General features: G+C 37.2%; 1 protein-coding gene across 2 annotated transcripts in view; it reads left to right on the top strand.

Annotated features, from left to right (window-relative positions):
* Positions 1–14,255, top strand: part of SLC25A21 (solute carrier family 25 member 21) — a 255,415-nt gene that overhangs the window by 186,113 nt on the left and 55,047 nt on the right. For both annotated transcript variants that reach the window (XM_056346955.1, XM_056346956.1), the window contains one exon: positions 796–879. In XM_056346955.1, the coding sequence (XP_056202930.1) occupies positions 796–879 (84 nt within the window). Of the gene's footprint in view, positions 1–795; positions 880–14,255 lie in introns of those variants that run through there.

The raw sequence follows: 14,255 nt of genomic DNA on the forward strand, positions 1-14,255 counted from the left end.
TGTATTCATAATTTCTCCAAACTAATTAGCTGAATGTGTCGGTTGCAGTCTTAAAACTGCAAGAAACAGGTAATCTAACTGAGATACTTAGTAAAATAATATAGTTTCTTAAACTCACTGTTGCTATCCATGAATCATAAGTAATAAGGTGTTTACAATCTTAAATCATAATCTTGATTTTCCTTTCAAAGCCACAAGCTTCCTGTTGAAATCTTTATTGTTATCAAAATATGAATAGAGGAAAAAAAATTTTAATTAAAATAGTTCATTGCTTGCTTTTATTGTACATCTTGTTGTTAAATTATGAAAATCAAATGGTGCTCTAATTTATGGTCATGTCTCTATTTGATTTTTGTTGTAATTTTGTCAGATATAAAAAGAAAGAAACTGTACAGTGGATTCATTTCATAGTGAAACACATGATAATATTCCATTTCAGATTTTCAAAAACAGGGTTTGACTCAAAGAATCCCATTAGTTTCAATGGGCTTTGAATCAGGCATAGGGTTAACAGCTTATTTTTCAAACAACTAGAAAGAGGTGTAAATGTCAAAGGTGATAGCTATACTGTGAGCTCCATAAACTACAAAAAAAGTTACTACTAAAGTTCTATTTTTCCTTAGTTTAACAGCTTCTATGAAAACAGCGTTAATAAGTATATCAGGAACAGTATATAATAATGAATCAGATATGTTAAAAAACCTTTAAAACTCCTTTTATGTAATAATTGGAAAGTTAAAAGTGACTTAAAATCCCTGACTTCTCATGCTGTGATGTAAATTGTATTTTTTTTAGGTTCCAAATTCAAAGAGGGAAAACTGATCCAACCAGTTACAAGAGCCTGGGGGACTGTTTTAGGACTATTTTCCAACGAGAAGGGTAAGAGTATATGTTTTTATAATTGTCAATTTTATGTGACCTTTTTTAATCACCCATTTTCCAGACATTAGATCCTCTTTACATTCCACCCTTTTTTGCGATTGCCAGAATTTGGCAAACGTGTAGTCTTGCATAACAAGCACAATTTGAAAAGTCTTAGCATTGCTTACACTCACAATACCAAATTTTGCTATTAGAGTGTGTTTCAAGACCAGAATGCACAGCTGTGTAGAGATGTCAGGGCAAACACTGCTTCAGTACTGGAGCAGGATGGCTGCATCAGTGCACCACGGTACCTAGGCACTTGTGTCTTCTTGTCCTGGTTTTCTGAACTAGCTCAGCCTGAGCCATCACCAGTTCAGTGAAGTACTTGTTTCCAAGCTCTGATGAATTGATTCCCAGTTAGCTATGGGAGACAACGTTTCCAGGACCTGCATGAGCGAAATTCCACAGCTTTTCATTTTGACAGAATATGGAAAAGGATTTATGGTCTTCAATCACCTGAATCATACTGGCTTCAGAAGGTACCACTGGTTTGAGCCTGAGCTCCTCTGAGAGACTTGGGTTCTGATCCAGAAAGGCATTTAAATACACTCTTAATTTTATGAGCAGTCCAGTTAAAGCCAGTGAGGGTAATGGGACTGATCATATACTTAAGCCTGTTATCCACAGGAGCTCTTCAGGAGCTAGCCTTTAATGAAGGTAACTAATTAGTAAATCCCAGTTTTGAGTAACTGGCAGGCTTTCCATAAGAACTTTGTAAATACAATAGCAACCCATTTTTAAATCATATATTTATCAAAATGGAACATTATATAAATGTTCTTTAATACAATGGCATAGCTATCATGTATGGAGGCAGCATATGTGCAGTGAGGTGCAGACATCTTGTGTCCACAAGCTGTACTGGAAAAACAGAGGTGAGACAAGCAGTGAAAATGCTCAAACTAGACCAGTTGTATTTCTCGCAGTGAGGTTTAGCTAAGCAACACTACATAAGTATGTAGATATAAAACTGAATGGTTTGAAATGCTAAAGAAGGGAAATGTAGAGAAGTTTATTAAGGTGTTGAGAAAGGAAGTTGGCACATTTGCCCTTATCCATGGTAAATTCATTTTTGATGAAAGACTAATGTGCATTGTCATTACAAGACATTAAAAAGCTTAAAAGCTAAAAAGATTTCACAAAAATGATAATTTGTGGCTTCTGGGGTTTTCTAAGCCGAGTATGTGTTAATTTTTATTGCTTCTTAAAAGAAAACTATGTTTTCACAATAGGAAAGTATTAATATTTACAGTCATATCAATCTGTTTTTGAATACAGAGCTAGTTTTAATATTTAAGTAAATGAGTATGAAAATGCTATTTATCTCAGCCCAATTCACTAGTGTTTTTATTCGGTTAAATGAGTCACAAAATGTAAAATTAAGAATAGGTAGAAATTTCAAGAATGAGTCTAAATCGAGAGACAACTTCCAAGTTAATTTATTTTAGTGTCTTGTTTTATTACCTGTATGATTATATTGTGCAACTGGATATTTGTACAACCCACATGTATAAAATAGTAGCAGGACACTGCAAACTTCAATGCACCATGCAAAATGTAGTTCACTTACTATTTGAGGGAGGGGGAGAAAGGAAAAAAATACTCCGTGTTTCAATTGTTTTACATGTTATGCTTTTCAAATGCTTCTCAGAGACATAGCTGTCACTCGTTCTACGGATCTGACTCCATTAGTATCTTCCCAGTGTTCAGATAGTGTGCTGCCTAACACGCATAAACTGACTGTGGAGAAACGATGAAGGAGGGTCTGAGCACAGCAGTCATCTGTGAATGAACTGCAGAAAGGAGAGGTGAAGGCTGTTGGGTTGTGGGTTGGGTTTTTTTCTGTTGAATGCTTGTGCCCTAATACTAGAACCAAACCAGAATATTTTTTTTATGTTTGTATCAAGGCATGACTCTGTAAGCAGGAAAAGAAGACTATTACATGAAATTATTATAGATTTAAATCACAGTTTAGCAGTGGATTGCACTAATTTCCTGTCAGGCTAGAGCTAATGCAAAGTTTTACTTGCCTGCTGCAAAAGCAGTCAATACTGATCTAAACAAAAAGCAAAATCTATGGATACCTTTTTTTCTCCAGAAAGTTAAGACAGAGGCAGAAGGTCACATTTAAACATTCATCAGTAGTAAGTACTAGGAAAAAAGGAGATGAAGAATCTCAGATACATTATAATCTTACATTTGGGCTAAAAATAACAAAAAGTAATCAACTAATCCTGAAAAACCTGTTTGACTTCATGAGTTGCATCCCCATCTGCACAAGTTGTCCAGTTTCTGGAGCATGGTGATTATCACACGTGAGGGAAGTGAGAGAGATGACTATGAAGTATTTTAATTAGTGAAAACCTTGAATCCTGATAACATCCTCCTTGGGTGACCACAAAAAATGCAGAAGTGAGCACTGAGAAAGAGCTTCACATTTAGATATCGAGCAAACAAAGCCAGTTTATGAGGTGTTTGGATTCAGAGGTGTAAATCTGCGAGAAGGGTATAAGAAGTTCATTAATGCCCCATGTTTATGTCATATTGGCCAATATGAAATATTCCCATTGTGTGGCATTTTTAGACTGATTTTCTGAAATATCTAATTCTGTGTGCACTGTCTATAAAGAGTCTCGCCATCTTTCTCCAACACCAAGAATTCCCTACTGGCATATGTGAATGTATGTTGACTACAAAAAAACCTAATTAAATAAAGGAACATAGTGGGAAAGGAAACGTTACTAATGGCCTGCTCCTGAAAATGTTTACACTTGGGAATGGTGTTTATGCACCTTATGCACACTTATACTTTTAATAGTAGCAACTACAGTGGGCTAGAATATCAGAGCCCAGTTCAGACAAGACAGTTCCTAATGCCTTAATTTTTTTCCTTGTTATGTTGAGGTTAAGTATGTAGAATCAGCCTAGGAAGTACATATTTTTATGAATACATATGCAAATAGTTCATTTGCTGCAATGCTTTGTACAGAAAATTAACCAATATTACATTATACTACAGTATCACAGTAGCAATCTGATGATTTCATGGAAAGCTGCTTCATCACAAATAATGGCCAGGATTTCTTTAACCATCCCTCTGATTTTCTTCTCATTATAATGAAAGGGACAGAGGAAATATTTCCAGTCTAACCACTAATAGAACACTGTCCTTTTCAAAGATTCTGAAGACTGCTTTATCTTCACAAAATACTAGAAATTTCTTAACCAAAAAAAACACAGGAAAAAAAAGCCCTACAAAAGCTCCCTTCCCCCAACCTTTGAGCGGCTCTTTAGATGGAAATAAATTTTCTTCACAGGGAATTAAGTTCTTCAAAGAAGGATCCATCCCTTGAACTCTTTTCTTGTCTTACAAGAAAATGGGAGCCACAAAACATAAAATTTAATTGAGACTCACTAAAGGAAGGTTCGGTCGAGCAGAGCATTAAAGGTCACATAGCTTTCTATTAAAGGGATGCAGGAGTATTAACTTCAGGGCTTTTGTGAACTTGTGTTGGGAGCATCCAGTTGCTGCCAATTGCACGGGGGCTGCAGCGGCACGAATCTCTCAGGTGGTGAGCAACCGCTGCTCAGCTGGATTCACTAGGAACTGTGCGTCCGAGGTTCTCTGGTTTCGCTTACGAGATGGTGCATGAATTGACAGAACTTTGACAGCAGAGGTAAACCCACCAGGAGCATATCTGTTTATTGAGGAGTGACAGCTTTATAGCCAACATAAAAATAATCTGATGTTTATTGGGGAAAATGTTTGGATACAGGATTAACTGAAACCATTAATAGAGAAAACTTTTTGTTGTTTTTAGATCCTACAAGTAAGAGGTTAGATTATGTTAAATGACTGATTTTTGTATCATCATCATCTTCACTGCATTTGTTTTCACTCGCTTTTTCTTTGATAATGACTTAGGTTGGAATATGAAATGCAAGAATAAACGGTCTAGCTGAATGTATATGTTGCATTTATATTAAAGACACATGGTGTTGTGTCTCATATTGAGAATGGAAAATTATGCCCATCTGCACTGTCTTAATTTGGAGTTACAGCATTAAAATGACGAATGCTGTTATTTCGAGTCTGTAAACAACTTTGTTCTTATAAACTTGGATTTTCATGAGCTCATAATTTTAACAGTAAATGTTCTGGGTCGCAGTTGACTTTTTTGGTAGGCACACAGTCAAGAAACCTGTTACTTTCACATTCATTGGTTAATTCGCCTGAAATAGAAAGGGTAGTAGTGTCCTGGTTTCCAGATTTATAACTCAGCCTTCAGTAAGTTTCAGTTTAAAGTGTTGCTAGCCTTTCTTAGAACTAGACGGTCCTGGGAAAGTGCAAAACACAACTGTCAGTGATCATTTGAGCTTCATTACTTCTAAGTTATTGGGTTATTTTTGTGGAATTTGGTTTGGGAAGGAGTAATTACCTCCGTGTTTACAGAGCCCAATAGCTTTATAACTATTCCTGTCTTGCTCTCAGCACCACCGAACCACTCTCTTGTACCTATATTTGTCTGTACGACCACACACCTTTTTTTTAAATAAGCGACACCCTGACTCATACATTAGTGGGATTAGCTTATAAAGCTGCACAAAACTTCAAAACTTGTCAGCTATGGGTGGAGTAGGTGGGAGAACAGCCAAGACTGAGCAGGAGCTGGATGAGTGCAGAGTTGTGAGCAAACATGAAGAAGCTGGAGGGTTCCTGGTTTACCTGATATCAGTGATCATTCATCAATTAATCAATTTCCTAGCACTCTCCTTTGTCTTCCCTCTATCCATCAACTGCCTGTTGCGGTAACAAGTGCTTGAGAGACTACAGCAGTGCTCCTGGGGCCTGGCTCTCCCAGCTGGCTGCAGATGATGCTCTTCTGCTTCTAATTGCCAGCAGGTCAGGGAAGGAGACTTGCAGGATTGCCAGCCCTGCAGGCAAGCACCGGCCTCTGGCACTCACCAGCAATCATCACCGCCCGTTCCTGGGGCCCAGCTGGATGTGTACTCTTCCAGCTGGGCTGAGGAGACCTATCAAAAGGCTGCCAAATAAGTGTTATACAAGATACAAATACTTGGCTACCCTGCACCTGAATCCTTCAATGAAATTGCTGACCAGGGAAGTGTGACATGGTCCGTCATGCCAAAAATCCATTTTCCCAACAAGCAGTTATGAAGTGGAGATTCATTTCCACTTACTGGAGGCATAAATTCCCGTGGTATCAAAAGACCAGGCTCTGCTTTAAGTGCTCTGAGGCAAGCAGAAGTGGTAGATTAAGATGCTATTTCCCCCCAAACAGCTATGTGCCCCACCCTTTGGTTTCTTGTTTGCCAGAATACCTAAATTGCCAGGTTTCTAATTTGCCAGAATTCTAAGTACCAGGAGAAGCAGAAGTGAACCTGGACCCATGCTTGCTTGCTACTTTCAAGAATCTTGTTTCTTACTAGAGACCCACCTGCCCTACCAGTTTCAGAGACTGTGATCTTGCAAACTGAAATATAGCCACCTTTTCTCTTTTGCCCCCACTACAGGAACACTAACTTCCACCTGAACGCTGAGGAAGGTCTGCTAGCACTTGTACTTCAGAAATATATATACACAGATCTATCTCTTTTCTAGTCCTACCAGCCTTCCTTACACTTACAAACTTATAATACTTGTACAAACCTTGCTAAAATGAGACTAAAGATGCAAAAAAGGGCACTACGGTATCAAAGTGTGTGTGTGTATCTATCCTGATGCATCCCCGTTGTCCATAGCATATTGCTAATTTTTCTTCTCTTTATCCCACACATTGTAGAATTATTCTGTTGGTCACATTACACTCCATTGGCATCTTCCTGCCAAGGCACATACTATTGTGTCTATTGCAGACTTTGTTAAAAAAAAAAAAAAAAGGGGGGGGGGGGGGGGGGAAGAATATCATCTGAAATGTTGCTGTGGTTTAACTCCAGCCAGCAGCTAAGCCCAGCACAACCACTCGCTCACTCCCCCTCAGTGGGATGCGGGAGAGAATTGGAAGAATAAAAGTGAGAAAACTCGTGTGTTGAGACAAAGACAGTTTAATAGGTGAAGCAAAAGGCGTGCACACAAGCAAAGCAAAACAAGGAATTCATTCACTACTTCCCATCAGCAGGCAAGTGTTTGGCCATATCCAGGAAAGCAAGGTTTTTTCATCCATAACAGTTACTTGGGAAGCCAAACGCCATCACTCCAAATGTCCCCCGCTTCCTGCTTCTTCCTCCAGCTTTATATGCTGAGCATGACGTTATATACATGGTGTGGGATATCCCTTTGGTCACTGGGGTCAGCTGTCCCAGCTGTGTCACCTCCCAGCATCTTGTGCACTACCTCGCCTGGTGGGATGTGGTGAGGAGTAGAAAAAGCCTTGATGCTGTATAAGCACTGCTCAACAATAGCTAAAATATCCCTGTGTTATCAACACTGTTTTCAGCACAAACCAAAACCACAGCTCACACTAGCTACTATGAAGAAAATTAACTCTATCCCAGCCAAAACCAGCACAAATGACAAGTGTCAATTAAGCTTTATAACACCTTGCTGAATTGAGAACTTGAACTGAAATTGTGAAGGACAGTGCATTGGCTTAAACTGTGAACCTGTGTGAAATCTGTTGGCTTTTGTGGGTAAAAATTGAAGTCTTTGAGCTGAATTTTTGAACCCTTGTGCTTACTTTGCATATCTTTAAGGAAAAAATGCTCAGCATTAGAAAAAGTAATATTTATATATTTTCAGGGAGCATGAGCTTGCAAAATTTAGGCAGGGATGTGGCACATTCTTATAGTACACAATTAAAATTATCAACTGTTTAATCTTCCATTTACTTTGGGAAGTGAGCAATTCCATTTGCTTTGATATTTTTTCTATTGGTTGAGACCTGGCTCTGACAGTCAGTCCTTCTGTAGGGGCACTGCAACAGTCCTCAGCAAGCACCCTCCTGCCTCTGCAGTTTGGGAGACAGGATTCACATAGCCCTGTGGGGAATGGAGCTCCCAGACCTGCAGTGGAAGGAAAAAAATGCCTTAGCATAGGCTTTAGGTGCCCCATGATAAAAGAACTTCTGAATTTCTTCTGGGTAATTAACAAGAGTTCCCTCTCCATAATCCATTACATATATATGAAGAGTAATAGATCTGCTTTCCCTGTTCTTGTGCCACTTACTCTCACTTTACCCCATTTCTTACTCTGCATAGACCTACGCACAATATCTGGTCTTACATGTTTTCAGTTCCATTTGTTTATCTATAGTTTGTTTGGACTTGTGTCTTAAAATCATCATTTTTGTTCTTCCTCAAAATGGGTGCTGAGACATAAAATTTAAATGATGGTACAGCCTTGAGTAAAATCGTCATTAAGACTGCTTTCAAGGTTAGAGAAGAGGAAGGCTGAAAATTTGACTGACAGAATTTCTGGATAGTTTACTTTTAGATTGTGATTTATATTATGCTCACAAGTTTTTAGATCAAATATGGCCACAAAGGAGACATATTTGGTGTACCTGTATGAAGGTGATGTGCATTCTGCTTTCTTTTGTAAATAAACATTCACATTTGATAATTCAATTTTGTCTCACTTCCAATAAAGACAGCAAAAATCTCAGGAAATTCTGATGCCTCGTTACATTTTAAAATGCATATACATATGTGTATGCATGTCTGTCTGTAAAAAGTTCATGCATTCTCTTCGTCTCTAAGTATATGAAAATTAAGCAGTTCATAATCCAGTGAAATTTTGCTAACAGTCTTGAGTGACTAGATGCTTTTGCAACAATAGTCAGTCATGAAACAAAGATGATACTAGTTCTTTTAACCTATAGGTCTCAAAACACTTCATAGAAGCAGGACGTACCATTACCTAAATGTACAGATGGGGATGCTGAGGTGTAAAGTGCCAGGGTGTCAAGCAGATCTGGACTGGAGCATGCACACAAGTGGTTCTCATTGAGAAGCCAGATACCATGTCATTTGTTTGCCCCATGGTAGCATGTTAATATCAAAGCTCTGAGGAACATGTGTGTTGGACATAAAATTGCATTCTTTGATACAGGCTCCTAATTCAGAAGGGGCCTGAGGACTTATTCAGCAATCCGTTTTGTGAAGTAGTTTGTCCAAGCACAGACATGGAGGTAGTGGCAGTTTTAAGCCTGAAGCTGGACATCCTGACTGCAAAGCTAGTGCCCCAATCAGTGGACTATGCCGTCTCTAGATAGCAATATTTACACTGATGTTACTGTCATGAGGTTTTCATCATCCCCTTCAGACAGAAATTCTCTGTTCCTGACTGGAGGTTCCCTCCCCCCATCTTCATATGTTAACACTTGAAAACATAAGAAATGGCTCTGGAATGTGAAAAACTTCTATTCCCAGTTTTATGTGCGTAGCTCTGAAATACAATGAGGTTGTACTGGTGTAACTAAGGGTAGCGTTGGGCTAACCACATTTTTATTACTGATGGATCCACATTTTGCTTGCAAAATTTGATCTGGTATATATGGCAACACAGTAAACAAGAACACTCTTTTAAAAAGATAATCACTTCTCAGAATCGTATGCTTTAAAGATGAAACACATGCTGATTATTTCCCATAGGAACAAAACACAACAAAATCATGTAAATCTTATAAGCACCTTAGAAGTAAACAGGCCAGACCTTAACTGGCATTAGTCATAACTGTTAGCTACGGCCTACTGGAGGTACACCCATTTACATTGGGTAAGTATCTGTTTAAAGGTCCATGTTTTATTTCTTTTAAGTTTCAACTATTTTCATGCTTGGATTGTTTTGATCTTAAATTTAAGATTTCTTGAGTATCTATATGTATATTGAGCATTATACTAATATAAATAGAACTCATTATAGTATTAGTATTTACAGCGCTAGCTCCTACAGACCTTAGTTTGGAATCAGATGACTGCATTATAAGATGCTCATACCTTAGTAAGAGATACCTACAAGAATTGTTTACAATCCATTTTTATCTATCTACTCTAGTTAGTGAAAGATCAGCAGAACTTAAATTTTTAGTCCTTATGATTTTAACGTTTAAGAATATTTATCATTTTACCACATTAGGTTCCTGTTGGTTTCAAATATCTTGTTTAAATAGATCAACATAATCGTCAGATTCTCCGCATGTGTTTACGTTCTCTGAATGTGAAGAACGTATCTGCCCAATTTGGTAGCCCAGGATAATGGCCACGAATTTCTCTCGCTTTGGTAATTGGCTTAGTGAGGGGCTGCAGTATTTCACAGCCGTGTTAGCAACATTCCCCGGTGCTCCAAGCAGAGGTTTACACCTGGGGCCCTGACGGGGATGTTTCTGCCCAACACCATTGGCTCTAGTTCAGGCTGTGATGTGGTGCCACATCTGAGCCCCGAAACCTGCCGCACCCCAGGTGCAGCCCCGCTGCGTGGAGCGGAGGAGTGTGCTGCGGGCAGCCCAGCGGCTGAGCCAGGAGCCATCTAGAGTCAGAAAGCTGTGAAGAGCCCATACACCGTGTGCCGTACGTGTTGCCCTTCTCCAGGACTTCCTCGGCTCACCCAGGGCTATATGAAAATTTTCAGCTAGCAAGAAGCTTTCAGGTCAGGAGCCAAGACCCCCTCCAAAATTAGTCACAGCCAGGGCTGCATGTCCTCTGAACAAGGGTTTCATGAATTGCTGTTAAGGCTAAGTGGCTAAATTAAGCTTAAGGCATACTTTTGGGTCATGCTGCTTTTTGGGGATATGCCCCTACACAACTTGCTTGTTCTGAAATGGCATATATATAGTGCCATCAGAGTCTCTGGAATTGAAACCTGTATTTAAAATGTGAGAAACTGATTCTAGCCCTGATGGAGGGGTGGGAAATCGCTCAAATCTGAGCTAGTGCAAAGCTGTCATGCCCAGCTGCAGGCAGATAAAAGGATCTGACATCTGTCTGAAACCTCTTTCTTATCAAAGGTAATAGCTCTGAAATCTGATGATGACATTGTCAATAGTCAGCTGTCAGAATGAACTATTTATCTGTTACGGAAATCTAGCCATTAATGTTTAGCATTCCATAAATGCAACAGTGGATGCATCATGAGATGCAAAATTAATTGAAATTATGTGTTGTGTTTCATTAAAAGGCAAGTTGTTATTTACTTCTCTGTAATTTGGGCTTCTAGTAGGCACTAATTTTTAACCTATTCTTTAAAAGAAAAATTCCACTGTATCAAGGGAAAAAACAGTGACCAGAGAACAGATAAATCACTTTTATGTCCTTAGAACAGCTGACTTTACACTTTTATTACATTGTTTGAAAAAGCATCTTTTCATCTGGAAGGAATCAGTTTAAAATGTGATTGTCAACACAACGAAACCAGCTTTCTGTTTAAAATGGCTGCTCGGGAAGCTCATAACTACAGTTTTGCCAGGGTTTTCTTTACAGACATTAGTTACCAGAACCAAGAGATTTTAGATGGGATGTTCACAGGAAATACCTGGCAGACAACATAAAATGCAAAGTAAAGCATTTTTATTTAAGTTGTAGGAAGTATGCACGTGAAAATGAGCAACAGTGGTTTAGGTCAAAAGCTTTCTTTTTAAAATAGAACTTTGTAAGTTGTAGTTTGAAGCACTTAAGAGAAAAAAATCCTCCTTGATTTTTTCGTGTTTTGACCTAACTAATCAGACAACATACCTTTAGCGTATTTCTTAGACTATAATTCTCACTTATTTAAAAATGACACTATTATACCTCTCTCGAATCTGCATTTCTTTACCTCTTCTAATTTTCATTTTCTTCACTGGTTACATCTGAAAACACAGCTTTGTCTCTTTTATGCCAATCCTTTTTTATTTCTATAGTCCTTAGCTGTTTATATATAATTCTGGTCAATTTGAGCTACTAAATTTTTTAAATCTCTAAAAAATGCAGATGAAGATCCTATGCAAATTAAACTACTGCATTCAGTGATAAAATATTTTCACTCCAGAAATAATTGAGCTTTACATGATATATATTTGCTCATTATCTTAACTGTAAATTACAAAGGTGTAGCAAGACGTCTATCTATTAGAATAGAAAAAATCTCTTTCTTGTTTCCAGGGTAGGTTAATTGTATGTTACTTGTAATATTTTTGCGAACAACTTTGTATTATGACGTACTCTGAAAATATAGGTATCCTCAATTTTTTTTCCTAATAAATTACTTTTGTTTCTTTCTTAATGTTGAAAAATTAATAGCATTAAATAAGAAACTTATAAAATACATCTTTCTTGGAAATCTTTACCTGACAGGCTTCTTTTTGTTGAGTCGTAGAGCTGCCGTTGCAGCAGGAACTGCTGATCGTTCATCTCTAACACTGTTACCAACCCCTCTTTGCAGTATTCTTTAACCAAGTTGAACTTTTCCTGTATGTCATGCTTCACATTCTGAAAGAAATTTGGTAAGCTAGATGCTGAGAATATCTATGCTTGACCATGGAGGAAAAACTGTTCATCTAAAGCAATGCACCCACTTGAAATAAAAAGGCAGTGTAAATAGCTATGAATATTTGACAGTTATGTAGATTTTCCATGGAATACATCTTAAATAAAACAAGGTAAAAAGAGGATTTAGCACCACATAAGGAAATATTTTAGAGGAGTGTATTTCCATGTAATGCTAACTCACATTTCAGGCCACATTGCGTTCCATATGACTCTGAGAATCAAACTGTGAAAAATAAATTGTTTATTTTGCCTGTTTTGCTTTTTACCTCTTGAGATAAAATACAAATCTAAATACATATGAAGCTGGTTTTTTAGTTTTTACATTCTTTGCTTATGCAACTTTACTTACAGCCTGCTGTGGTTCTTTATAAATAGTGATAAACTTTAACGCAATAAAATAATTTTATTTAATTTTAAAAATGTCTACATCAAGTGTAGTGCATGTATAACACGCTGCATTTCCTTACAGGAATGCATGCATATAAGCACAGATAAACCGTACTGTTGCATTCTGTCTATGCATCGTAGAAAGCTTCTTTCCCAGTAAGCCGGCAGGCACTTCAGAGTAAATTTCTGAAGCTTTCGTGTAGCATGTGGGGCAGCAACTCTAACAGAAGCATTGGCTTCAGTTACGAATGCAAGATCAATTCCCATGCTTTTTTTTTTTTTTTTTACAGCTTGCCTTCAGTGTTTGTGTATTTTTGTGTATTGGCTTTGCCTGAACTTGTATATATGCTGTTTTGTAGCTGACTGTCATGCACTGGCTGTCTCAAGTACAGAATTATTTCTCAGGGTTTATTTTAATCTGATAAATGGAATTTTCCATAATAAGTAAACACTTTTGCATCATAGGAATTTGGTAGGCAAACCAAATATATCTATTAGTTGTTCTTTGTAGCAGTTGAAATCTGTGGCAGGGACAAATACTTCTACACTCCCGATGCCTCCTAATCTAGGTAGGGGCTCAACTTACTGACTGTTAAAACATTTCTTCATAAAACTCATGTTTTCATTATTTGAATCCCACGTAACATGATTTTATATCCTGACTCAACAAAAGTCAAGTTTTGATCAATGTACCTTCTTTCATTTCCAAACCCCTACTTTATAGCAAATCAAATATTCCACTTACATCTTAAAGTGAGGATATAAATTCAAGTAGTTCCCTGTATAAAATACATTGTAATATCAGAAAAGTCTTAGATACTTTAAGAGCTCATTTTTTACACCACTTTTATTTGGAAGTATCATCTATCTCCAGTATGAATTACAATTTAGTATATAGGTAATATTTATTCTTTTGATTGCCACTGTGATTTAGAAGAATCCATCCTGTGCATAAAAGTAGTTAGTGTTTGTGCCTTTACTTGAATATATTCTCATATAATATGCCTCTGCCTTTGAAAACACAAAATAGTCTACTCACATGGTATTCAGATTTTCATATATTTATTGGGTCACAACATGTTAAAGTATTTCTTCTCCTTCTTTCATATTTTCTTAATAAATGGGTAATTTAATTAAAATATCAAAACTAATTTAGGTTTTCTTTAGGAAGTATGTAAAAGGCAACCCAAAACTTTCAGTTACATTTTAAAATATCCTATGGAAATGAAATATATTGTCACAATATTGAGAAAAAAAAGTCTCCATCAGTATTTAAAGACTTCACATTAATAATTGCAAATCATTACTAATTTTTCAAAGCTGTAATTATTAAAACAAGAAAAATAACAGTGCGGTTTCGTACAAATAACAATTTTCATAGGCTTTTTCCAAATTTTTTTAATAGTCATTTTATCTAGCATTACATAAGGAAAAAGGGGAAAAGGCAATTTAATGTATTC

Source organism: Falco biarmicus, chromosome 7, assembly GCF_023638135.1.
Source record: "Falco biarmicus isolate bFalBia1 chromosome 7, bFalBia1.pri, whole genome shotgun sequence".
Lineage (NCBI taxonomy): Eukaryota > Metazoa > Chordata > Aves > Falconiformes > Falconidae > Falco > Falco biarmicus.